Source organism: Cuculus canorus, chromosome 12 (genome assembly GCF_017976375.1).
Source record: "Cuculus canorus isolate bCucCan1 chromosome 12, bCucCan1.pri, whole genome shotgun sequence".
Classification (NCBI taxonomy): domain Eukaryota; kingdom Metazoa; phylum Chordata; class Aves; order Cuculiformes; family Cuculidae; genus Cuculus; species Cuculus canorus.
In genome coordinates this window covers 16449600-16475844 of record NC_071412.1, presented here as the reverse complement: position 1 = coordinate 16475844, position 26245 = coordinate 16449600, and the positions used below count along the sequence as shown (strand labels likewise).

The 26245-nt window shown below is 47.0% G+C and overlaps 2 protein-coding genes and 1 long non-coding RNA gene across 5 annotated transcripts in view; 1 reads left to right on the top strand and 2 right to left on the bottom strand.

Moving 5' to 3' along the window:
* Window positions 1-6854, bottom strand: part of LOC128853355 (uncharacterized) — a 30733-nt gene extending 23879 nt beyond the window's left edge. The window contains exons 1-2 of the long non-coding RNA XR_008451847.1: window positions 6302-6854; window positions 3689-3827 (exon numbers count right to left, since the gene is read on the bottom strand). This is a non-coding gene — a long non-coding RNA (uncharacterized LOC128853355). The remainder of the gene's footprint in view (window positions 1-3688; window positions 3828-6301) is intronic.
* On the top strand, window positions 6818-17303 carry ADPGK (ADP dependent glucokinase). 2 transcript variants are annotated; one of them, XM_054077571.1, is made up of 7 exons: window positions 6818-7117; window positions 9652-9877; window positions 10975-11037; window positions 11274-11394; window positions 11704-11900; window positions 12688-12786; window positions 13818-17303. In XM_054077571.1, the coding sequence occupies exons 1-7, from the start codon at window positions 6903-6905 to the stop codon at window positions 14364-14366; spliced, it is 1470 nt and encodes a 489-aa protein (XP_053933546.1). In that variant the 5' UTR covers window positions 6818-6902; the 3' UTR covers window positions 14367-17303. The 2 variants fall into 2 exon arrangements, with proteins under 2 accessions (XP_053933546.1, XP_053933545.1); XM_054077570.1 differs by having other exon boundaries at window positions 13815-17303.
* Window positions 17304-17637: 334 nt separating this feature from the next.
* BBS4 (Bardet-Biedl syndrome 4) overlaps window positions 17638-26245 on the bottom strand; it is a 40835-nt gene continuing 32227 nt past the window's right edge. For both annotated transcript variants that reach the window (XM_054077569.1, XM_054077568.1), the window contains 4 exons: window positions 25818-25887; window positions 22328-22469; window positions 21741-21951; window positions 17638-20320 (listed from right to left, as the gene is read on the bottom strand). In XM_054077569.1, the coding sequence (XP_053933544.1) occupies window positions 20169-20320; window positions 21741-21951; window positions 22328-22469; window positions 25818-25887 (575 nt within the window). In that variant the 3' untranslated portion in view covers window positions 17638-20168. The remainder of the gene's footprint in view (window positions 20321-21740; window positions 21952-22327; window positions 22470-25817; window positions 25888-26245) is intronic.

The window sequence follows — 26245 nt, the reverse complement described above, 5'->3', positions numbered from 1 at the left end:
GGGAGGTGCTAGTGAAGAGAGGAGGCTCAGCAGGGTGGAGCAAAGGTGGCCCTCGGGCTGTTCGAGTAAGCACTCTGTGTGGTAAGGGACCACCCAGGGACAGGCTGCAAGGCAGTTCACCAAGGAGGAGCAGCACACAGCCGATGGAGCCATCACCTCCCGCTGTCCCCACCCAACGCAACTCTTCCACAGTTGTGTGTGTGATTGGCACAGCAAATGGCAGCCAGACCAGCAGGAGAGAACCATTCCCCACAGACACATCCTGTACCCAAGGTCCAGACTGTGGCTGTTCCACACATGCACAGGATGCACACTGAACAAGAAACGGGGAAAAAAGGGCTATTTTCATACAACAATGCTAGTAAGAAAGTGGTTTTGGTGGTAAAACGGTATGGGTCTCAGCCAGAGATTATTCCTCTGCCCTTCCTCATGAATGATCACCTATACAATGAAGAACCCCCAGTACGTATTACAAGATGCAATCCCTATAACACTCAACAGTGAGTGTGTAAATTGGATGGATTTAGCGGACTCAAGAATATTTTGAGAGTTTTGTTTTCAGAGTTCCATTCCAAAGATAAGATTGGGCATCTGCCATTCATCTTCTATCTCACAAAACAAGTTGAGAATACAGGAAGCGGTTAAAGCATTGTGCTGGCCATATGCACCACCCCTACACAATACAGAACCATCCTTTCTTCTAGTCAGTATGCAAATCCACCTGTAATACATCTAATATCTCTCACAGGACAGATTTCAGACCAAAACCTGACAGATAAATGCGGATTTGCTGAATGTTGTTCCGACCTCTCAGCACCTGATGGTGTTGCAGTTGGTGCAGCTGCACTTTGAGACTCAGAGCGCCAAGAATGGAAACACAGGCAAGGTATCTTCTTCCCAAAGTTTCCTCACTTCTTTCTTGATGATAATTTCCTAACCCATATTCTTCCCACAAAGTTTTTAGTTCTTCCATTTCTGTTCATCTGAACCTTTTGCTCCAGAAACAACACGCTCGTTCCTGAGCTCGGGCAGTCACTGCCACAAACCAACTGCTCAGGATGTTCACCAGCACATGTGGTGGCTTCTCCTTGCTCCAGCTCCTGCGTATTCCGCTGAAAGCCAGGCAAATCACCACAGGACATGAGTGATCAGCACCACAACATCCAGCACTCTGGCTCAAACTGAAAGAAATGCATAAATTTGGGTTTTCATGTTCCCAGCTCCAGCCTTGATTGTCTCAGCCAAGATGGAAGCTGTTCCACCCCCAGTGCTGAGTTCTCAGAAAAATGGAAGATGGTGACACCTCCAAAAAGGCAGGGTGGCAGAGGAGATGCTCTGCACACTCTCTTCTGCAGCAGCAAATCTCTCTAATATTGTTGTTTGGATTCTGCAGAACATCCAAACTGGCATCTGACAGCTTCATAACAGGTGTTTCTTCCAAACTCTCATTCTGGGGACAGATTATGCTGATACTAATTAAGTAATTTAAACTGGGACTTGCATCTTTCCTGTGCGATGTGGCTTCAGAAGCCCTGAGCTATCGAGGAGTGTTTTGCAACTGCCAAGACATGAAAGTGTGTTTGTTATTAACACATCACTATATAATTAGGGGACCTAGCAGGGGGCAGGGTATTCACATGTCCTTTTTCCTCCATCGCTGACAGTGCTAGACAAAAGTCTCTAGGTATCCCATTAGGTGACAAGTGAAAATGAGTTCTGTGGCCAAAACTAAGCAATTTGGCACAATTTAGTACAGAGATGGCATTTTCTGCTTAAAAAGGGTCCAGAATTGGAACAGCAGGAGGTGTTACAGATCAAGATTGAGATACGCTGGCCAAGATGAGGAGGTATCTTACAGAGCAGAGTAGCAGTGGGTGCTGCAGTTCAGGACTGAGATACGTTGGCAGAGCTCAGCTGGGGAATGCTGCCCAGTTTCTGAGAACAACACACAGTCTGTATTTTAATTAGAGCTCCTCTGCTCATCTGCATGGCTCAGCACAAACTTTTATCTTTTGAATTTTCCAGGCCTATATTAGGATCCGTCCAAAAGGTCTTTTTTCCACTTCTTCCTCCACCACCCCCAGTGAAGACATGCCAGTAGCGACCATCCACACCGATGTATTCTGCTGTTGGCTTTTATTAAATGTCGGGGGTCAAGCATCAGAAACATATGCACTAACCATGAACATAGACTGATCTACAGTTCCCAGTGTAAAGAGTTTCGATGCAGATTAAACAAGGACTGTAAACAAAGAGAGGAGGCTGTGGGTTTTCAGGGAGGGGTCTGATAGCCATTAAGGCTATGATGACACAGACAAGCCAGTTGGACAGAGAAAACCTGAATTATTGACTTCATGAAGCCTGGGGAACACAGACAGATGCACTACTATGATGGGGGTGTTGGACAGGACAGGAGGTAAGGGGATTGCAAGCCTCTCCAATGCAAATCCGGCCCTGAATCCTGCCTAATGTTCATTAGGTACAGCTAAAGATTCCATTCCAGGCATTTCAGATACGCATGACCGATCCCAGCAATAAAGGAATTCATAGTTTGAGAAAAACTCCTCCCCTTTACCCATTGTGCTCAGGCCTACAGTTTAAGCTGGCCAAAGTAGGTCAAAGGGAATGAGTTCATTTGAATATGTAAATTCAACTTAACAAGGAGGAAATACAATTGCTTCAAGCAAGGTCTTCATAGCTCCTTTGGGAACTGGAAGCTTTGGCTTTCACTCCTCCCTGCTATGTCCTCCCCTTCTATAACCTCTTTCCTCTTGCCTCCTGCCTAAGTAGCGCCTGGCAACCCCTCCATTTCTCAAAACCAAGCCTGTGGTCAGAAAAGCAAACTCAGTAGGGTCATTAAAAAGCTCACACATAAAGGTTTGTCAGCTCTGAGTGGCTGCTGAGAACACGTGTTACATGTGCAACTCTCCATAGCTAATTTTCAAACAAGCAAGAAAACACATCTTTTGTCTGCCTCCTGCAGACAAAGTCTTTTTTCCCCTTTTTTCTTTTTTGCCAAAGGGAACAAGTTCTCTTTCCAATAACTGAAGACTGATGAAAACCGCTGTCCCTCTACCACCACCCCCGGTCATAAGCAGTTCATACCATGGAAGAGTATGAAGAAAAGGATTTCTTATACAAAGGACTTCTTACAACTGGGGAGAAGAAACAAAGGAAAATTGTTGACATTAAGTTTTAAACTCCTTCCGTTCTAAAATCCACTCATTCTTACCCTTCTCTTCCTATGCTTTTAACAAATGTATTCCAGCAAAAGCCACTGAAATCAGCATGTCACATCTTTGAAATAACACACAGCACTGAACCAGAAGTAATCAGCTTGATATTTCCATCATTAAACAGATATTAAATTAATACCTTTTACTCAGCCTGAGCCAACTTCTATGAATTCTACAGTCCTGTGTCCCTGTCCATTACCTCTAATCAAAACTTGTGGGGCATGGGATGGCTCAAGGGAAGGAAATAATGGAGCTGAATTTCAACTTTCAGCTGACAGTTTCACCTCTAATATGGCTGTTTGAGGCAAATCTAGATCTCTAGTGGCTTAAAATAAATGTTGACCAAGAAATCGCTCTTTAGCTCTGCATCTGAACAGGTTCTCTGAGAGAACCTCACTTATTTTTCTAAATGTTTTATTTTTCTTGGCAGGAATGAAGGTCATTAAACAAACCTTTCCATTACATTTGCAGCTCCGTTCAAGTCCACCGACAAAAGTGTTCATGCAGACTGAACAGAAGTTTACGGAGACCAAATATCAGTAGTTCCTCCTGAGCAGCTTCACTTTAGTTATTGTGGAAACTGTACCTGTTCTGGAAGTAAAAAAGGCAACTTCAGGCTTCAGAGCAACAATGCCAAACACTGCATTAGCATCATACAGAAAACCAATCACCCCAAAATGGAATTGTGGGTTAATCCCCCAAAGTATTGCTGTATTAGATAGGTTTTCTGCTTCCAGCCTAATCCTGATGACAGAGTACTAATAATGGTCCCCGAGCTGTGACAGCACCATGGGTTGTAGCTGCCCTACAGGCACATCTAATTATGATGTTCCGTGACAAGGCTATAAATACACAGGCTCCCGCAGGTGAAGACCTGATTGCAGTGAGTAGCGAGGGGTTCTGGCAGGTATCCACTCTGTTCCCAGCATTGCCCACTTGAACTGGAGGGTTGTTCGTAACTGCGAGAGCCTCGCAGGCCCGCACCCTGGGGAGTTCAGGAGTATGGGAGCAAGCGAGATTTCATAATCACATATAGATCAAACGTTAGTAGGGAATGTGCCAAAGGGAAAAAAGAGTAAATTTTCTCAAATCAAAAAACATACTGACAAAACCCAAAGACCACTTGAGTAAAGGAAGAAGGGGTTACATATTAATAGGCCAGCTGGTGGGCTGAAGGTAGGGCTGAGAGGAGATAAGATAATCAGTGTATTACATGGTACTTAAGCAGGTGGTTATTGGAGGAGAAAGAACTGTTCAAGGATTTCTTGAAGAACAGGGAAGGCGGCTGCTAGGCCTCCAGTTTGTTTTAAGGATTCTGTTCTTAAAGAATGCTTTAGGCTTATAAAACCAGTCAGTGCCCCTACACACCACCCACTGCTGGGTGAGTGAAGTCTTTTTCTTACTCCTTCCTTCCCTTGCAATTCTGGCTCCCATCATCTGTTTGTCCTGCCCACCTTTGCAGCCATGGCCTACACTTGCTCCTAGGAATAACTTCACAGGAACAACAACAACAGAAAAGGAAAAGTATATTTTGGTAAGGACTAGTGAGAAAGGGAACCCAGTGAGCAACTCTGAGGGCCAGCCATGAATTCATGGCAACAGCTGCTGTGGATGAGCTGTTCACTGAATACCAAGTCTTACATTCGAAAAAGAAAAATCAACAAAAAGCCTCCCGCTGTCCCATCTCCATTACTGTTTGTTTTGTCAGAGTCAAAGGAGATGACAATCACTCACAACACAGAACTGAATAAGAAAATTATCAGCTGCCTCAGCCAACGCACTGCAGCACAGTTGTCAAACTCGTGCAAATGTTGTTGTAAGACTTAGAGCGAACATCTCTGTGATTTCTAAAGAAGCCCAGAAAAACTCTCTTTCATTAAAAAGGGAAACCTCCCTTTTGACTTGTTACACCGCCCCTGTGATTGGATTGAACAGACAAGAGAGGCTGCTCTCTCCCACTGCTCTGGCTGTGCAGGAGAGGTGTGGGCAGATCTGAGGAGGCAGCTCACCACAGAAAGGGCATGGAGGAGGCTGAGGCCAGAAGCCACTCTGCAGAGGAAGAAAGAGCATGTCCTACGGCCAGCAGTTGCTTCGGGTCAGCGCCCGGTGCACTGGGCAGGGGCTGTTGGGACAGAGGCACTGGAGTGAACCTGAAAGGAGGTTGTAGAGAGGTGTGTGCTGGCCTCTTCTCCCAAGTGACAGGACAGGACAGGACAGGACAGGACAGGACAGGGGGGAATGGCCTCAAGCTCTGCCAGGGGAGGTTCAGACTGAACATCAAGAAAATTTTTCACAGAAAGGATCATCTGAATGAGATGCACTGGCAAAGGCTGCCCAGGAAGCGGGTTAAGTCACTGTCCCTGGAGGTATTTAAAAGATGGGTAGGTGAGGTACGCAAGGACATGGTTTAGTGGCAGATAGGAATGGTTGGACTCAAATGATCTAAGAGGTCTTTTCCAACCTAGTTTCTATGATTCTATGATTTGATGAGTGGGACAGGGCAGGGACCTGGGAAGCAGCACTGACAGGCCAGGGGCAAACACAAGTGGACACAACACGCAGAGGCACTGGGTAAGGGCTCCGAGAGGAGTACATGGAAGGTGAAGCTGTGTCATACACAGGAGCGTGCAGGCACTATGGCCTCAGCACAGTGTCGGTAACGGTACAAAAAGTAGTTACTATTACAAAAACTGGAATATTTTGATTGAAGCTTAAGTTTCATCTAAGTAATGGTATTTTTTGGAAGTTAGACATAACGTCCCTCTCATGCCATGCTTTCTTTCAAGCAGTGTTTTTCCAGACACTGTTCATTCTTTGAACACAGTAACGCCTTGTGTTGAGTGTGATCTATGCTAAACACGTGTCTCTTCTGTAATCACCTGTGTGCAGCCCTTCCCTGTCTCGAAGGCAAGGTCAGGAAGAGCTGGAGCTGCTCCAGATTAGTAAGGGTTTTGACTGCTGTGAAGTTCATAACATTAAAATCAGACCTTGGAAAGTAATAGAATGCCGAAGATTTCTGGGATAATTTATCCCTATGCCTCAGTGAGCAATGCATTCTGTCCCACCTCTTGTCTCGCTGCACAGGAACGATGGAGATCAGTGTGTTGTGCTGCCCAGGCCCGATGAAGGGTGTTTGCTTTCTAAAAGTCCAAAACTTGAGTTTTTTTGACAGCATTCTCGGTACCGGTACCGCAGGCTGCGCCCAGCAGGCCCCACAGCTCGGCGAAGCCTAGCGGCAGCTGCGCCTCCCGCCATTTCTCCTCACGAGGCGCCACCGCAGCCGCTGCATCCCACGCTATTCCCGAAGTTCGGTTACGCAGGCGACGCAGCTGTGCCTCGCGCAGGTACGCAGGTTGCGCTGGGAGAGGCCGCGCCGTTGGTGTAGAGACCGTCCCATTCCCGAAGCAGCGTTACGGCATCAGGCGGTCGGCGGCGCAAAGCACTACGGAGGCGGCGTAAGGCGGCCGGCGGCGACGGGGCGGAGCGCAACGGAGGCGGCGTAAGGCGGCCGGCGGGGGTAGAGCGCTACGGAGGCGGAGTAAAGCGCTACGGAGGCGGCGTAAGGCGGCCGGCGGGGGCGGGGCGCTACGGAGGCGGCGTAAGGCGTCCCGCGCCGCTCGCGCCCCGCCTCGGACGCGGCGTGGGAGGAGGAGAACCCGCGCCGCGATGTGGCAGCGCTCGGTGTGCGTGGGCCTGCTGGCCTTAGCGCTGGGCTACCTCTGCCTGCTCGGCCCCGAGCTACCCCACTCGGCGCTGCGGCACCTCTCCGCCTCGCTGCTGGGCGGGCTGCGCCACGCTCGCTCTCTAGAGGCCCGCATGGTGACAGCCTGGCAGGCGGCCATCGTCCGGCCGGGGCGGCCCTGGGCGCGCGTCGCCGTCGGGTAGGTGTGTGGGGCGGAGCCTCTGGGGCAGGGGCGGGGCGTGATGGAATAGGGGCGTGGTCTGTGCGGTGGGGGCGTGGTCTGATGCGCACCCACTTGTATGGGGGCGAGGTAGGAGACTTCCCTCCCCATGCTGGGCTCTGTATCCATAGGTGTGGGTGTATCAGGGCCTCACAGGCCAGGCGTAGCTCTCCCACCTGTAAAGCCTCATGTTGGAAGTTTGCTGGAGCTCCTGCCTCTTGGTGAAACCTCTCTGTTAATTTTCCAGGCCTGTAGTTTCCTGGGAGAAGCCGCCTGCTGCGTTGCTTCACCAGGGGTGGTCCTCGGCCAAGGGGATTAATGGTCCAGAAAAGTCACGTGTCAGTGATTTAAGTGCACTGCAGTTTAGACATGGATAAGCAAGAACTTATGCCTGGCTTGCATGCCCATAAAACAGATATTTATGTGGATTCTGAGGGACTCGGAGCTGCCAGCCTGTCCCCAGGAAGGTGGCACTTGGGGACCACAGCTGGCAATAAATAAATACAGGGGATTTGCCCAGAGAAGTGGTGGCTGCCCCATCCCTGCAGGTGTTCAAGGCCAGGTTGGATGAGGCTGTGAGTAACCTGGTCCAGTGGGAGGTGGAGTTGGAACTGGATGGGCTTTGAGGTCCCTTCTAACCCAAACCATCCCACAATTCCGTGACTTGCTGTCACTTAAGGACAGGACAGGATAACTTGACTTTGACTAGGAGACTTGACCCTGAAGTACTGAGAGAAGTTACTCCACCTCCATGGCTTGTAGCCAATACGGCATTAGCTGGAGTTAGTCTTGTTCTCACATTACTGTTAATGCACGTTTTCTCCAGTGAATATATGATGAAAGAGGTTTTCCAGTGCCTCCTTGAGTCCTATCTTTTGTGGAACCTTCACTGGAACAGACCAAGGCATCTGGTTTATATTTTGCTTTTTTCTTTGCTTTAAAGCAACTGGATAATATATACACACCCCCCAAACGCAGAGAGCCTTAAACTTCAGCAGCAAAAGCAGTTCATTAGTGGCCTGTCCCTGCTGTTAAGGAACTTTACTGCAAGTGTGAAGTATGTTAGCAGAGGAATGGCAGAGGAAAAAGACGGACAGTTGGAAGATAATTAGTGTCTCGCTTGAAAAAGCTGTGACTTGGTTTATGTCCCCTTGCATCCTTTATGATTCATTAAAACAGAAGATTGCTGACCTTTTGCTGCAGCAAGTTTGGGGCTAAGATGCTGCTTGAGCTTCTTGTCTCATGGTTTTCTTTGCTGTGCAAAGGGATTTTTTCTTTCATTAGTGTGTGAGGTGATGCACAGTAGAGGATTTCTGAGCTGGTTACCTCCCATACTGAGCAGCCTCGGGGTTTATAATGTCCTTTATTTTGTATGATGCGGCCCTAATCATGCATGAAAGGTCACTGGCAAGGAGGAACACTAAGTGGTTGTGCGCTTCACGCTGGTGTGTAAGCAGGCCTTGGCATTTGGAGTGGCCTGTGGGTAGACACAGCTTAAGCTGGAGATCTGGCAAAAGTATTATCAACTGTTTGGATCCCTGTCAGGGAATTGTGGGGCAGAGGAACAGAAATTGCGTTTGGCAGCAGTTCTTGAAGGTGCTTTAGTAATTGCTGGAATCATCTCAGTAAATATTTGGTACGTGTGGTGTCTCTCTGAAGTCACGAGTAGAAACAAGGGCAAGCGTTGATAAGCTTTCTTCCAGTTCCAGCCCAGAAGCTGTTCCTGTTCTGTCTGAGTTAGACTGTGTTTAAATTGATGTAATTGATAAGAAATGGGGACTGGGAGATCAGAGCCACAGGTCAGACTTGGCATGCAACTGAAATGGTTCTTAGCAGTTCCTGACTATTGCAGGCGTCGTCTCCTGGTTCCACTGTTTGAGAGAAGGCAGCATGATAATTCTGGAAAGTTGGGATGGTCTTTTTGAAAGTGCAGCTTTCAAATATTTCAGCTGACAAATTGCTCTCTTGACTTCTTATAAACAGAGCCAGGCTGATGCAGGGGTGGTTATTGTTTGGAGTAGCTGAAACGCTAGAGGCTGAGCTAGACTTAAATACTATTTAACAGTTCTGAATTGCCCAGGTGGTTTAAAGAAGAAATACGTATTTTTTTAAAAAAAAAAAAACAACCTTCCTATTTTAAGAATTAAGAATTAAAAATGTTACTCTTGCTGTGCCTCTTCTTTCTTAGCAAGCCTAAGGCAGCACATGAAGTGCAAAACATACTGCAACATACACAGCCGCTTGTGGGCCCTGCAGCTCACTCATCCCTGTTTTAATTCAGCAGGATATTAGAAACCCCCTTCTCCTCTGCAGTGCTGGAACGCAATAAAAAGCATGTCAGAAGGAGAATGCTTTTGTAGTGAATTTCAGGAGATTCATACGCCTGTGTGTTTTTTCTCATTTGGTTGTTTCCCCCTTAGCGAACAGCAAGCCTCGCTGGCTGGGAAGTCTCTATTGTCTCGCCCCGAGTCATGGGTGGGTTTCCCGGTATTCATTTTCCTTCTCTCTTCCAGTGTTAACGCCTGTGTAGATGTGGTTCTGTCCGGTGTGAAGTTGTTAGAGGCGCTCGGTCTTGAACCTGGGGATGGAAGAAATCATGCGGTCCTGAACTCCAGACAGGACCTGAAAGAAGCATTCGCTCACTTCATGGAAAAAGGTGCAGCTGCCGAGCGCTTCTTCAGTGATGCCGAGTCCTTCCATCACATTGCACGGACAGCCTCCGAGTACCCCGGTGCACAGGCAAGTCTACCACCTGAAGAGAAGCACAGTTCTTATTTTCTGCATCATTGGTGACCTTTGTTCTGTCTAGTGAGAGCGCAGATCATTTTACAAGGAAATCTGTGCCATAGCTTGAGTGTATTAATGCCTTTCTGCAGAAGGCTGTGCAAATAGGAGGGTCTAAATGGTCCCTCTCTTGCTTGCTGTCCCAAAACTGAAATGTCAGTCTAAGATGCCTCTGTATGAACGTTGTTGTGTGGGAGCCAAATGGGGCTGAGGCTGTAAAAGAGGCTCTAACATCTTGTGATGAGGCAGGAAGTGAGGAAAGAGATCGGAGCATTAGGAGCTGTAAGCACTCTGAACAGCTTCTGCTCCTCAACACAGGATTTAAATTCTCTCTAAAAGGAGGGGTGATGAAAAAATTTTTATGAAGACTCTCTTTCCAAAAGCAAAATTTTGTTGCTCTAATTTATACTGGGTCTTCTGAGTCTAACTTGATGCCGTGTATACTGTCACCTCCAAGTGCCTGTGATCCCATGACAATCTAAATGCTTTGGTTTCAAAGCTCACATCAGAGTATTCTTGAAAGTTTGACCTTTCTTACCTGAAGAAACTTTCACGGTTCCACTCCCTTCATGTGGGCACAGGCCACAGGTTTAACCCGATCCAGTGAGAGGTGTCTCTGCTCATGGCGAGGGGTTGGAACTGGATGCGCTTTAAGGTCCCTTCCAATCTAAACCTTTCCATCATGCTCTGGTTTCTAAGTGGAGGAATTGGAAGTCATTTTTAAAGGGCTGCTTATCAGCCTTGCTAAAAACCCACAAGTTGCCAACTGCCCAAGAAAAGCTGCAGAGAGATAGAGTCTGTTTATGTGAAGAGTGGATTCATTTGTACAGGGCTGCGAGTCACCTGACAGTGAATATGTAGATTAAGAAAAGGTCAGAGAACACTTAAGTTGTTGATCTTGTAAAACTGTTTTGCCTTCAGTCCCAGCTTTATCAACTTCTGCAGTGCAAATCCTTTTCTAAAAGCTAACTTCTCTCACCTGTACTGAGGATGAAGCATGTCTAAAGCAAGCAAAGCAAGAGAATGCCCATACCTGCCTCTTTGTTTTACAGCTTTACGTAGGAGGAAATGCTGCACTCATTGGTCAGAAGCTTGCAACAAATCCAGACCTGAAGGTATGCGTTCCCAAAGTTTCATGCTATTGGCTCAGTTTTAATGAGGCTCCAAGTTCTCCACTGTAGAGTTGGGGATCTTCCAGTTGTTTCTGAAGTTGTGGTGGAGACAACCATTGGCCTGACAAGTTGAAAATCATAGCTGCTTTTTTTAATATCTGATCACAATTTTTGGGGATCAGTTATCTTGGCGATGCTTAAATGCACTGAAATGCTGATTTTTCTTTTCTTGTTTCTAGATCCTCCTTTGTGGCCCAGTTGGTCCTAAACTCCATGAACTACTTGACGATAATGTGGTTGTACCACCTGAATCCATGCAGGAAAGAGATGAATTCCACCTTATCTTGGAGTATCAAGCAGGTACCTTGCCAAAGGCTGAATGTTAGATGGGAAACCTGAACATCACTAAGATATTCCTTGCTGTAAAGTTGGGTTTTTTAGTCAGTTTCTAGAAGGGCTGTGTAAGTTACCAGTATTGGCAGCTGTCACTGGGGTACTCTGGTAATTCCATGCGCCTAAGGGAGCTGTGGTAGGTGAGCAGACAGCTGAAAGTCTGTTATAACCTTTTTCCCATTTAATACAGTTACCATAAATATAAAACCCATCTGCAGACACGTGGTTTGATTTGCCTCTTTTCTGAGTTAACCTGCTCCATTTGTCTCACCCTAGGTGAAGAGTGGGGAAAAGTGAGAGCACCCACTGCCAACCGCTTTATCTTCTCCCATGACCAATCCAATGGTGCCTTAAATATGCTGGAAGTGTTTGTGTCCACCTTGGATGAATTTCAGCCAGATCTTGTGGTACTTTCAGGACTTCACATGATGGAAGGCCAGAGCAAGGAGATGCGTCAGAGGCGACTTATGGAGGTCAGATACTTGAATAGCAGTGTCTCCTTGATTTCCATTCCAACATATGCTTCATGCAGTCTTGGGTTTCCCAGGTTTGAACTTGTAATTAGGCTGTGTCTTCAGATCTCCGTAAATCTATTCAGTATTGCTAGAAGAAGAATATGAGCTGTAAGATTGGGAAGAGTTGGATAATGTAACACTAATGTTTCTTGGATTGAGTGGGTTATCTAGGGGAATAAAAGTACATTGACGTAATTATTGGAGCTTATCTAGTGGCTAAATTACACTTTTTCTATCGAGATGCTAAGGTGATCAAGGTTATAATCAAGACTTGCATTCCTTAAGCAGCATCTGTGTTAGATAATCCAAGAGGCGGCTTTCTCATCTGAGCCCAGAAGAGCTACACCACATTTTCTTTCTATAGGCTGATCACTGCCTGTTTTACAGCTGAGTGCCCTTCCCAGTGCAACACAGCAGCCTTTTTATTTCCTCTGTTCTAGGATGAGCTGTTCTACAGCAGCTTCAGACTTGTGATGCTTCTGAATTAGTCCATTAGAAGAGTGCTGAGTTGGATGCAGATTAGGGTTAGATACAGCGCCCTTGCTCTGTGATTCCAAAGACGAGATGTTCTTTCTGTTTCTTCCCCTTGGCAGTACATCCCGACACTTGTCATACACCTCATTTGGAATTGTGTTTAAACCCATGCACAAAAAGATTAAAGGACGTGCATCTCCGACTCAAAACCACTTTGTTCTATCTGTTTCTTAATGAATTTAGGGTGGTCTTTTTTCCTGTGCCCCTCTAGGCTGTGGCCTCCATCTCCGATATCCCTACGGACATTCCTATACACCTGGAGTTGGCCAGTATGACAGATCAAGATTTTATGAGCAACATTATACATCAGGTAAGGAAAATGAAAGGACACGGTTTTTTCTATCCATTTCCTTTCCCTCAGTCTCACAATACCCAGACTGGTAGATGAATAGAGAAACAAAAACTTAAAATTAGGGCTATTTGAAGGTAAATTGAGAACGTGGGTTAATGTCTGCTGCTGCATTCTTAATGCTTCTGTCTTCTCTGCTGAGCTCACCAGTGTCTCCTCTGTGCAGCAAAGGAGAACTGTGGTGACTGATGGCTTAGCAGAGGACAGAGTTGTTCCCTTTAGTGCAGAGAGAGCATTCAGTTTAGACGGGTCTGTCTGGGAAGCTTCATTTAGGAGGTATCTTACTGTGCCTTCAGCCGATCATCAGACCATTTTCAGCAAGGAGTAAGGATTTTTTCCAGCTCTGAGTTTATTCAGCATTTGGTAAAAAAACTGTGCAACACAGCTGGGCTCTGTTTCGTGGTGTAAGGAATTTTTGCAGTCATGGGCAGGAAAGTGACCCAGGAGAAGATTCACAGCTCCATAGATACAAGTGACTTGGGCTGGTTTAGATTTGGCAGGTTTGCAGATTTCTAGAAAAAAACAGGATTTGAATTTGACCTGAGTTTATAATTTTAAAACCCTTTGATTTCTTTGCAGAATCTCTTTCCTGCAGATCCCACTGGCTCCTCATTTAGCTTGGCACAGCTAATCCCAGTGTTAGGAATATTTCCTGTTTTGTTGGCCTTTAATGGAAGATTAAATTAACTTAATTTAAGTTAATCTTAAGTTAAAGATTAAGTTAATTAGAAAATTAACTGCACTGAACGAGCATGCACCTATGGCGTGAAACTTTTTCTTGGCTAAGCAAATCTTGCAGACTTGCTGAGCTGGAGAAGCCTGTGCGGCGACTTTGGGCAGCATCTCTCCAGGAAACTGGGTGCTCCCTTCTGCTGAGCGATGAACCAGAGCCAGCAGCAGAGTACTGTAAAAAACATGCCCTGAATGAGGGAAACCCAAGTCTGATTTTCTCTCTGAAGGAATAACTGTTGCTCCTGTGTTTCTGTTAGCAGGTCTTTCCCCTGGTGAATTCCATTGGGCTGAACGAGCAGGAGCTGCTTTTCCTGACACAGTCTGCCTCTGGTCCCCACGCATCACTCACTTCCTGGAGCGGAGTTCCCGATGTGGGTGTAGTCAGTGATATCCTTTTCTGGATCCTGAAGGAGCATGGGAAGACTGCAGAGCGGGCCTCCGATCTCACACGGATTCACTTCCACACTCTGGCCTATCACATCCTCGTCACAGTGGATGGGTACTGGGGCAACCAGGTGGCTGCGGTGGCTGCCGGGGCGAGAGCAGCAGGGACTCAGGCCTGCGCAACCGAAACCATCGATACCAGCAAAGTCTTCCTGAAAGCTCCACTGGAGTTTGTCACCTCCCAGACAGGAGCACCTGCCAAAATCTCTTTAAATCCAGATGAGCCGGTGGTGCATTGGCACAGAGAAGGCATCTCGTTCCACTTCACTCCTGTTTTGGTGTGTAAAGATCCTGTTCGGACCGTGGGACTCGGGGATGCGATTTCAGCTGAAGGACTGCTATACTCAGAAGCATATCCTCAGTAGAAGACCGAGACCCTCCTCTTTCTCCAGTACTGTACGGCACCTGAGGAACCACGGTGTTCTCAGTCGGGTTTAGGCCAGTGGTGAAAAGGAATAGGAACGGAATTGGGGTATGGTGCTTTCTGGATGTAAGTGAAAAAGAGCCAAAGAATAATTCCAGGTATAAACTGTCAGATACATTCCAGTCTCATGGCAGTGACTCAAATACTTCATATTTAGGTGCAGATGGTTTACTATTTAATGTGAAAATTGGCTTTGCTTTGTCTTAAACATGTGGGGAGAGAAATGAATACCAAAACCCTTGTTTGATGTAGGTTTGCTGTTTGTAACTGAGTGGATCTTGTCTGTTAGTGCTGGGAAGTCCGGCAGCCAGGAGAGTTTCCTGCGCATGGGTCCCAGAGAGGGCACAGCAGTGCTTGGCCCTGCCTTGCCTCGCCTCAGATAAATTAAAAATAAAAGGCTGTTGCATTACCTCCTCACAGCACGCTGCTACGTGGCAAGAGCAAACCTTCCGCTTGCTTGGTGTGATGATGAAATCTTTTACTGATGAAATTACCTCTCAGTTCGGTGCCCCCAGCATTGGATGGAGCCAGAGTCCCGGAATGCGATGCACAGAGAGCACCTCCCTCAAGGCTGCGTGGGTTACTTTGGGTGTCTGTTGCCTCGAAGACTAAAAACGTTCAACTGAGCCCTAGCAGACCATGCTTACTCTTTGGGCAAGGAGAAGTGAAGAGGGTTTATATTTGGGGAGACAACTTGATCTTCTGGCCAGGTAAACCCCAAGTAAAACTGTGTGTGCTGTACACTTGATACCAGGAGTCCCAGCCCAGGGCTCGCAGCCAGGGTTCACTGTAGCTGTGGGTGCTTCTCTCTGGTGTTTTACAGAAAAGTTGCTGAGTGCTGAGACTCATTTTTCTATTTGAGAATGCTTGTGCAGTTCTCTCCCATTTCTCTGCCTTTTGGTTTTTCCTTCAACCAGGTCGCTGATGGTTCCTTTGCTCTAGGCAGCCTTTGAAATTAAAAACATAGAGCTACGTGTCTTTTCAATACTTATATTTTTTCATTTCCATAGTAGTGTGCTATGGATTGCATAGCACCCGCATTTTTTGTCTCTTTACAGCATGGTTTTGTCTCTGTCCACGTCCAGGAACGTCAGGTGTTTGCACGGCTATCACACAGGCATTTTTAGTGTAACTGGATTAAATGCAGCCAGCAAGTCTACACAGGCTTGCGCTGTGCCAGGGTCTGTAGGAGGCAGCTTTAGGTCAGTCTTTGCCGCTAAGGGGAGGAGTGTCTATATCAGTAATGCTGTTGTTGCTGTCAGTGAGGTTTTCTGCTTGGAAAGTGCCATTGTGAGTGCTCTGTGAGGATAAAAATCAGGAGCTGTTGTAACTTGTACTGACTTAGCACAAAACGCTGACCGTCAGCCCGCAGTTAACTTCTGCTGCCCCTTTGAGCAGTGCCCTGTGTTGTACCGGAGGAGAGGTACAGCCAGGGAAGTTGTGCTTCCCTGCCACTTGTCCCATCCTCATCTTCCAAGGAGTCTCAGCATTTCTCTTGGGGTGGAATCTTAAGACTGGAAGTATTTCTATCTAGATTTTTTTTTATTATTATTGATAAATTGTAGCATGGGACTTGGAGTTCCGGTTTAATCCTCCTACAGGAAAAAACTGAGAACTGTCTCCTCTCGGCTGTCTCGGCCTTCTGGCACAGCACCTCTAGTGCCACCAGAGGCTGTGCAGCCTGCCGGCACAGAACCCATCTTTCACTTATCCTGGGTCCCACTTTCCTGACAGTGGGCCAGGCTGTGTGGATTCATAAGTTGGAAATGGAACAAAACTAAATACACACAAGCTGTCACCAGCAACTGTCCTGCTGCTGTGTTCCACTGCTGTCTTCCAAACCCATGGGGCTGGGATGCCAGGCTGGTTGGAGTGCGTTGCCTTATGGCCATTTGCAATCGTGTAACAGCACCAACAGAACTTGTCTGAGGGTGAGTTATGCCTGGGTTTAACCGGAATGTGCCATTGGAATTGCAGAACAAGCTCTGAACCAGTCTCTGTGATAACTGAACTGTGCTGAGGGGCAGGACCCGCAGCCTTGTTGTTCGCGTGCTGTGAACATAATGCACTGAATGCCCCTTTTCCTCTCCCCCTTTACAATTAATACAGTCAGCGTTGCAGAGTCTCTTGAACTCCTTTTCCTGCCAGTGGGGGCTGTCACACCTCTGCATAGCTACAAACAGAGACCACAAAGAGAAACTGCTTTGTCTTTTCCAGACCATGCTGGACAGCACAAATGGAAATAGCAAGTGGGTTTTTTTGGTCTGTACAGGGGGAAAAAAAAAAACAGTGAAATTTCTAGTAGTTGTGGGTTTTGTTTGGCTGATTTGGGATTTTTGTGAAATTCAAAAGTCCTTGGTAGGTGAGAGATTTTTAAACAAATCTAACGGATTCTGAAAATCCTGAGCTCTGTTCACCGTGAAGAAACAAAAAAAGTTGCAGAGTAGCAAAGTTTCCACCCCAGCTTGAAATAATCACTCTGTCTCTCTCTCTCCCCTCAAACTCTGTATGTTCTCACGTGTTCCTCCTCCCCTGGGACCCGAGCCTCAGCTGGCCTCGCACTCCCAGGCAGGGGTGCCACAGAATGCTGATCTACACACAGTTCACTAACGATGCAATCAATGAGTTCATCACTGGAGCAGCTCTCGAGGTGATAAAATCTGTGCACGTTGGTATTTCCACCTCTGCGCCTGCAGCCAGTGCAGCCACGCTGGGTTTGGGTGGTTGTCTGACCCCCACCCCCACACATCCCAGGAACAGAACTAAAAAGTAGGGGGGTTAAACAGTGCAATCTGCAGATGCTGCTTGTGGTTGGCTTTTTAATTCTGTCATCCTGTCCTGATGTATGAGGAATTTGTGCCACAACTATGAATTATGGCTGATGCCAGAAACACAGTTTGGAACACAAGGTGTGATTTCCAAACTCCCTACATCACTTAGCATGGTCCTGCTGGAAAATCCCTCACTTAATTCCTGTTGAAATGGGTCAGAGTTCAGTTTCATCATTAGAGAGCATAACAAAGCTCTCCATAACGATACTGTGAATTTACTGCATGCAAATGCCATCACCACAATAATGCAGGGGAGGAAAGGGAAGAGGACAAGGAATTGCAGTTCTATTTATTACCCAACTGTAATTGCATCTTTAAAAATGCTTCCTTAGATAAGACACGAAGCTCCCTTCTGCTCTGTTCAAATCCACAAAGTAACAAGGTGCTACTGCTTCTTTTCATAGTAAAATCAGTTCATTATCTGCATAAGCTTTTCACCAAAATACGTATTTATTTTAAATACCTTCACACTACCTCTGACTATAGTCCACTCCATGTACTGATGTGTAACGCACCCTGTAAAAGCATTCTAACAGCCAAGAAGGAATGAATTACAGCAGCGGGGCTGGGTGAGAGAGATCTCGGATTGCTTCTTGCCTCTGTAAGCTGAGAACAGCAGTGGGACAAGGGCTGCTTCCATCTATTGAGTAGAGTGAAGGAGTTTCATTGTGCTGCAGTCTGAATTCACTTGTCTATTTCGCAGCCAGTAAAATCAAAACAAAAGGTCAGGAGCAGATGGAGGAGAACCTTTCTGACTTAGCAGTGCTGGCACTCACCTACCTGTAGCCATACTGTTCTGGTCACTGGTCTTTGTATTGGGACTGTCGTGGCTTGAACGCCTTTCTGATAAGACTGAAAGATTATAGCAATTGATTGCTATCAGAATAAACTGTTTGGAACGAAAGATCTGGGGCTGAGGTAAAGGCTTCCCACACCCTGCCCTCCCTTATTCTGCAACCATAACCCCTTCTTCATGGGCACTGTTACACTGTAGGAGCTTTCAGTCTAAGTTTAACGTGAATAAAAATCTCTGCACTGTACCTAGTTTACACTGCCTCCTGCCTGGTTTGTTTAAATTTGCCTGTGCTCCACAGAAGATCCTCTGTTTTCATCGACTCGTAGCACGGGGGAAGCCTTCCAGGAGAGCTACCCTGAAGCTGTGCCCATAGAAACCCATCCGCAGAGGACAGCTGGGGGAAAAAAGCCACATTTGAGATAAGCAGCCAGTTTCGGCAATCAAAACAGAGGAGAAAGTGGAGGGTTCCTACTCTTTTAGTGTTCTCCAGGGAGTAGGATAGCACTTTAGTTCCTGCTTGTGCTCTGAAGATGCATTAATGTCATTCTGGATAACAGCAGCCAACCCCAAAGCACAGCTGAAGTGTGCTAATGTATCCAGAGCCTTGGTCACTCTGCTTTGACATTACTGCTGGAGAGAAGTTTCCATTACCAACCTTGCTCTGTTGGACTTGTTAATTATGGAGAGATACAACACAACAGGGCAAAACTGAAAGTAGGAAATGCATTTTTTAAAGCTAAGTAGCTTAACCAGCAAATACACTGAACTCTGAAGCTTCAGCTGTGCATTCTGTTTGGAAAATTCCGATCTGAAGCTCCACACCACCGACAGCTTTGTGTACTTCTGGGTATCCAGAGGGGAGGATGAGAAACACCACACTCAGCCTAGACACAGGCCCTTTACGTGAAGCATGGCGGGCCTGTCCCACCTTTAGCTCCCAAGAACAGTGGTTCTGAGGAGTTGTACCAAGCTCTGGCTAAACCCCAGAGGCAACAAACTGACAGCAGCAGAGAAAAGGCAGGTGGAGGCTGAGACTTTGCTGTTCAAGGCCAGACACATTTTCCAAGCATCTCTGGTATCACATGGTCTCTGCTTACCAGTGGGCTGCTCTGCCGCCTTGCAGTGAGCACAAATGATTTCTCCTAAAATGCGGCTGTAAGGAGGGCACAACTGAATTATTCAGAACCTGGCTGCTCTCGTACTAAAACAATTTACATCTAGCATTGAAGCTGCCCGCACTGTCTTTTCCAAAAAGCTTGTTCATTTTTTTTCCTGCAAACCAATTTTTGCCTGCATGCTGAGCAATACAAATTCTCAAGGAAGAAATCTGATCACACGAGCAGAGCTTCACTGACGCTCATCCGCTACCAGTTTCTCTGCAAACAATTAGGAGTTTGCAGACTGGTTTGCTGCTGCAGCTCAAATGCTTCCAGAAGAGCAAGAGAAACCAGCTCACCTCTGCTACACAGCTCCCCATTTCACAACTGCCATCACTAAGGAAAGTGTGCGTCTTAAAAATGCCTCGCACGCCCTGTGGCTGATGCCCTGCTCAAGAATAACAGCTCCCAGCTGTGTTGGCTTCCTCAGTCTTGAGAAAGCATTTGCGAAGTCCTGCCCTGAGCTGGTCCGCAGCCTGGCCCATTGCTCGGCACTCACCCTGGCGAGGGGCACTACCTTCATTCTCTTTCCAGGGTTCCCACTGACCTCCCTACAGCCTGTGCAGGGCTTCCTCAGCACTTACAGGTTCAGCCGCTGGAAGGGGTTGATCCTCTTTGGGGTCCAGGGTGCTAAGTCACTGCTGCTGGCTTTTCTGGACATACTGGATGCCTCACCATCCTGCTGGAGGACTTGCACCCCAACATTGAAGATGAAAAACCCTGTGGAGAGAAGGATCTCCGATCTCCTGTAGTACAATGTGATCACACTGACAGCTATGCAGAAACCTCTTCTGATGGCTGCAATGACTGCTTGGGACAAGGTAGAGACCACGTGCTAAAACCATAAACAGGAAACAGCTCATTTAGACTAACTGACAGTGGGGTGAAGCCACTGTGGGTCAGAGGAGAGGCAGCTCTGGAGATGCTCCTGCACCTGTCTTGCCCAAACAGAATCCATCCTAGTCCACTGTCTGCTGGCTCTTGCGTTTTTCTTTCTTCTGCTCCTCAGTCCCTGTTGGTGTCGAGGTCTCCTCGGGGCTCGATTCTGAACCCACTTCTGGTTCCAGAGGTAGCGAGGGAGGCTTTGCAAGCGGAGCTGATGCTCCAGCACCTGGGGAGAGAACACAGTTTACAGTTACTGTATGACTGCATGTCTTTTGTTCATCCCTTTTACCCTTCCAGGCAGCGCGGAGCTGTAGAACTATCACAGGTATTGATTACTCTCAGATTTCTTCTGTCCAGTGTTAGCTTGCCAGCAGCACCTAACAGCCACGGACCTTACAGCACCCAGCATTCTGCTGAAGGGAAGCTAAGGTACAGGATCTCATCCAGCTGGGCTGCTGTGAGAAGTCAGTACAACCCTACAAATCAACTCATGCTTTGGAAGGTAAAATAGTTCCACTTAAGCTGGTTTATACTCAAGCTGGAGCCCAAACCACTGTATTGTTTTCTGGCCTCAATTCTTAGCAAACTCAAGGGGAGTTTCCAGGCAGTTACAGAATAAAATGACAGAATAAAATCAAAACAGGACACTTCCACGCTGTTGTTTCTATGCTTAGATTTAGGCCAGCCCCCATGTTATGAACCAGCTCCCTTCTCAGATGTTGGTGATGAAGTCCTTCAGGTAAACCTCGTGTTTTATTTTTCAGCTTTCCTTACTGAGTCTTCCCTGCATGGAAAGTTTATTCCATGTGTGAGAAATGGAACAGGTCCTTAGGGGCACCAAGGAAAGAGGCCTGGATTACACAACCTCTCCTCGTTCAGTCCACAAGAAACAAGAGTAAGAGTGACAGAAAATCACCACGATGAGCAGTATCTCTAGTGCATTCCTTCTCGGAAGCCAAGGAGTGAAAGGAGGTCAGGCTATGATCAACAGCTCCCAAGATGCTCCTACAAGTCCCCAGCAAGAAGCAGCATGTACAGACACTGGCCTAAGCCTTCAATGGTGGATGCTGTCGCCTAAGCCACCTTCAGTCCAGTGGCCTTGGCCTGCATAAGAGGTAATCCTGCACCACCTGCAAGGGAGGGGCCTGACTGCACAGCTTCGAAGCAATCCAATTGTGGTAATTTTCGTAAGGAAAATTAAAAAGTGCTTTGGAAAGCTGTTCATCATTCCCTTCCTCTCCAGCAGCCTATTTCCCCCTGTATCTGTGTGTCAGCTTGTGGGCTCTTACCAAAGAGACAAGAGGTCTGGTTTCTGAAACTACTATCTTCCTGGAGCAAGATCTCCATTCCATGCTAAGGAATTCCACGCTAAGTTCTTACCCAGAGTGGCTCAGATGGGAAAGAAAACTTCATGGGCTTTCCACATCCCTGCAAAAGCACGATGGTATAATGCACCAGAGAGAGCATCTTCCTTCCACATTTCCTTAACTTAGAAATCTGGGAAGGTTATTACCAAATACTGACATTGCTACTGTGTAAGTAAGTCAATGCCTTCCTAAACACGTGCTGTAACTCTGTACTCTGAGAGACTTCTCTCCTTCTCCCCTCCCGCAGCTCTACATTAAAGAGAAGGAAAACAGAAGCACCTGGGGGAAGCTGTGTGCTTTTTCCATATGCCGCAGCTGAGGACATGGCTTGACCCAGGGCCTGGTTAGAGCCCAAAGGCTGCTGAGCGCTGGAGGATTTCCCCGACGGAGCGGATCGCTGCTTGGATTTAGACTCTTTAGAAGGCTTGGTCCAGACCAGGCTTTCCCCCACCTGCAGGGCAGCTCCCATCTTCTGGGCAACCTCCACCATCTTCTCAAGCAACAAAGAGAGAAGATGCTTGTAAACAGGAATCCTTCAGACAACAATAAAGTCAACACCAGCACACAAAAATAAAAATGGGAGTTGTGCAGAGCTGGCTACTGCCTTGGTGCTCGAGGGAAACATCTCTGCCAATTCATTCCCTTAATTAAGAGGGAATCTTGTCTTGCTGTGTATTGATTGAAGAACTGGGCTTCAAAGAGCAGAAATGAAGCAAGCAGCTCTCAGCAGGTGACTGCTCTACTCAGAAAACCTGATAAGCAGAATTTCTTCCCAACAGTTGGACTCCAAAGTCAAATTTCCTCCTCATTTTTTGCCAGTCTCAGTGTGGCAACTTAGTTCCCGCTGACAACTCTTAGGCACATACCTCAGGGTCAAAGTCAAGAGCATTGCTCTCCTTTGCTGCATTGACCTTTTTCTCCATCTCCTGGTACTGGCAGAGGGCTCCCTTCTTGTCACCCTGGTTATATAGCAGGACAGCATAGTTCAGGTTGACGAGGGGGTTGCACCTGCAGCAAACACATAGGACACATTGCATTCACTGTGGGAAGGCTTATCCTGACTTGAATTAAAGTTGTGTCCAAACAGCAAAGCTGGAGACATCTCATTGCGTGGCACAGAAAAGTCCTGGGGTACCCTGTTCCCTGAAGCAGATGAGAGGCTGCATAGCCATAGCGTGTTGGGAACACAACACAGCCCCACGTGCTTGACGAGAGATGTGGTGTCTGGGCTCAGCAAAGTATCCCAGTCTTGACAACGCAAACAACTCTGCCGGCTGCCTCACCCTACAAGGCTCTGTGACAGCCAGTTCTTTGTGCTTGGGGATCAGTTCAGGACTGCCTTTAGTAAGAGCCTGGCCTCTAGTCCCTTGCTTCAGAGGCAGGAAGAGCTTTCCAGGGGCTTTCATCACGTTGTGCAAGTTGATCCCGGCTCCGACTCATCTTGGGCTCCCACAGCTCTCCCAGTTTGTAGGAGAGTAGCTTGGCCTGGGACAGGGCAGTGGAACAGACTCAGGCTTATTGATCATAGTTTACAATCTGACACGCTATAGATCACACCGTTTACATTTCACTGCCCCACCTCTTGTCTCTCATTCATCTCGGAAAACCACACCCCACTGTATGCACTGCTACAGAGGAACTCAGTGATACCAGCTAAGGACAGACCCAAAGAGCAGCCCAGCGCTGCGGGTATCACCGTTACCACTTCCTGAGGCAGAACAGCATATAAGATTTCAAAAAGGCAGAATTGCTCCATACAGTCTCATTTTTTCCCAGTATCCATTTTCTTCACTAGGATATGTTGATCCTGTACAGCAACTCCTCCTCTCGCACAGCCACGAGTGTGAGCAAACTAAACCAGAGGGAGAGAATGAGCTGACTCCCTTGGCTCTGCAATTGGTAAGTGAAGCTCTTGGGGGCCTGATCCTTCCTTAATCACTTGACAGGGCACACTCACAAACTGCTCTGACTATTCCTTTGCAGCCTGAATTCCACCCATAATTTGGAGAAGCAAAATGCATGGCTTTTATCTGACAAAGAAATGAAAGGCAAGCAGGTCACCAGCTCCAGCGAGGGAGCTCATGCCGACGCTCGGCTTGTCCAGGCTGCAGAAGGAGAGCTGGAAGAGCAGAGGTTGCATTTGCCAAGGAGTAGATGGAAGAGCACTGTCTGAGAGGAGCAGCGCCCCGAGAAGAGCCAACCTGTATCCCTGCACACAGGGCAGTGAGAGATGCTTCGCAGGCTCCTCACTAAGTGTGAGTGAGGGACTGGTGCCCTCTCCTGGAGCCTCGCTGGGATAACTGGAGCCATCTAAGGACTCCAGCACCCACGCCTAGGGCCGAGACAAGGAGAGCATCCTTTGTGAAAAGCACAGAAGGGACCTGCTAACACCGTTCAATAAATCGAAAGTGTCATCTGTAGCCGTGGCTGTCCATTCCTGGTGAGGTATGTGACAGCGCTGCAAGACAGATGACTGTTAGAAGAAATCCAATAGCTTTTAGAACTGCTGGTTTTCCTTTAACTGAGGAACTGGAATACTGATCCTGCCACCAAAAAAAAACCCAAAAACCGCTCCTTGCTGTCTTTGCCAAAGCAAAGGAAGAAATGCATGAAAAAATAAATATCAAAACCCCACATCCTTGGAGGAAATAAAACAATCTAACAAACAAAAAAGAAAATAGAAAAAACAAACCCAGACAATAAAACCCTGCAAACAGAGCTCAGACAGATCTAAAAACAACCTGGTTTAAAGTTAATTGAACCTTATCACGCTAATTCACCTTCAAGAGCTGAGAAGCAAGATTACAGTTAGAAAAATCAACAGCTAAACAATCACAGAAAGAAAGGACAGCTACGAGCTACGAGCAGCACTAGGAAGAAACACCTTTTTTAAAGATTTTTCAAGAAACTCTCCATTCCAGACGCCGGCAGAGCAGCCAGGCCAAACGCCACAGCACGGCTAAAAAGTATTTGTGGCAACAGAGACACGTATGGCTGTTTTCATGCAAGCCACACAGTTCCTAACATGCCAGCAGGGAAAGCCTGTGGGGACAGGGATTCAGCCACACAAGAACTGTCTAAAATATGTCAGCTGAACAAGCCTAATGGAGTCAGGACGTTCCTCCCAGCAGTCCCTGGCAGCTGGCACTCATTTTTGCTTCGAGTAGGTTTTATTTCCCCAGTAAGAATACGCAGCTGCAGCATCACAGCAAACATTTAAGCAAAGCTGTAAAGCTAAATTTCTATTCCTTCTCTTTGATCAAAGCACACAAATTCATGACTAAGTGTGCTGAGACATCTTTAAGGTCCTGTCCTGCCTTGTGAGGCATGGAACGCTGATTAGGAAAGCCAGGCAAAGGAGTGGGCCCGATTTGGTCGTTGGTAGGAGTGACCAATGCGTAACTGCAAAACACTCACACAGCAATGTGTTTATGAATCTTTGACCACAGGTTCAGTTCCTCTGAGGAGGCTGCATGGACCTACTGACGTGTGAAACAGATGTAGAAGTAATATCTTAGAATCATGGAATGGTGTGGGCTGGAAAAGACCTCAACGCCAGGTTCCAACCTCTCTGCCATGGGCAGGGACACCTCCCACTGGATCAGATGCTCCAAGCCTCATCCAACCTGGCCTTGACATCTCCTGGGATGAGGGTGGGGGGATCTAAACCTGCTTTGTCATTCTGTTGATGCATAAGTATAAAGAACATCAGTGCCAGACATGCACTGCCTTAACTGTTTCAAGAGTTCTGGCATGTGCACAAGCCACTTAATTCCCAGTAAACACCTGAGAGCATTCACACCACCTCTGCAGAGGGAACTGCACTGCAGTGTCAAATACCTTTGCTGCCCTTTATAACGGACTTGGGAACTTCCAGAATGCCCAAAATTAAGCCTGGCCAGTATATCTAGATTAGAAGGACCAGCACTTTCTCACGCCACCTCGTGGTAGCCACTGCAGATGGAAGAGGCTTTTGCCAGCTCCTGGCTCAGCAGCAGTGGGCTGAGCGCCTCTCACTGCCCTGCACACAGGGTTACAAAATATTCTGGGATGTCTGTTTTTTTTCTGAATAAATGTTCGCTGGAATTCGAAGTCCTCACCACTGACTCACTAAACAGCAAAACAGAAATCAGTTTCATTGGTCTGCAACAAAATCTCCTTTTCATTTTTCAGAGATGAATTTTTTTTTAAAAAAAAGGTGGGTTTAAAGCAGCAACTTGCAGAGCTGCAGGAATAAAAACAGTTCCCTCCTGCAAACCATTTATGGTCAAAGCAGAGAGAGGGACAAAGCAAAGGAAACCATGAGGGAGGCAAAGCAGCGTGATCAAATGACTGACAGCTGTGATGAAGACTTACTTGTCCAGCAGCACAGCTTGCTCGTAGGAACGTTTTGCATTCTCAATGTCTTCAAGGTTGGTCAGAGCAACTGTACAAAGCAGAATGTACACAAAAGGTTGGCTTCACAAGGACTTCGTTCTTAGGACAGTTCTGAATATCATCACATCTTAAAATAAAGAGGCGCTGGCAGCATTGTTTGGACTGCTGCCAGCATTAACCCAGCATTGTTAATGTCCCTTCTGACAAACATCTGTCTCGCTTGATCCCAAGAATGTCCAGTGGTGGAAATACACTCTCTCCTTAGACAACCTAAACCCAAACTCTTACCTGTAGAAACTCTTTTCTAATATTTAATCTGGATCTGTCTGCAATTTAACCTTCCTATTCACTACAGAGAGAACAGACCATTCAGATCTAGCATCACGGAATGGTTTGGGTTGGAAGGG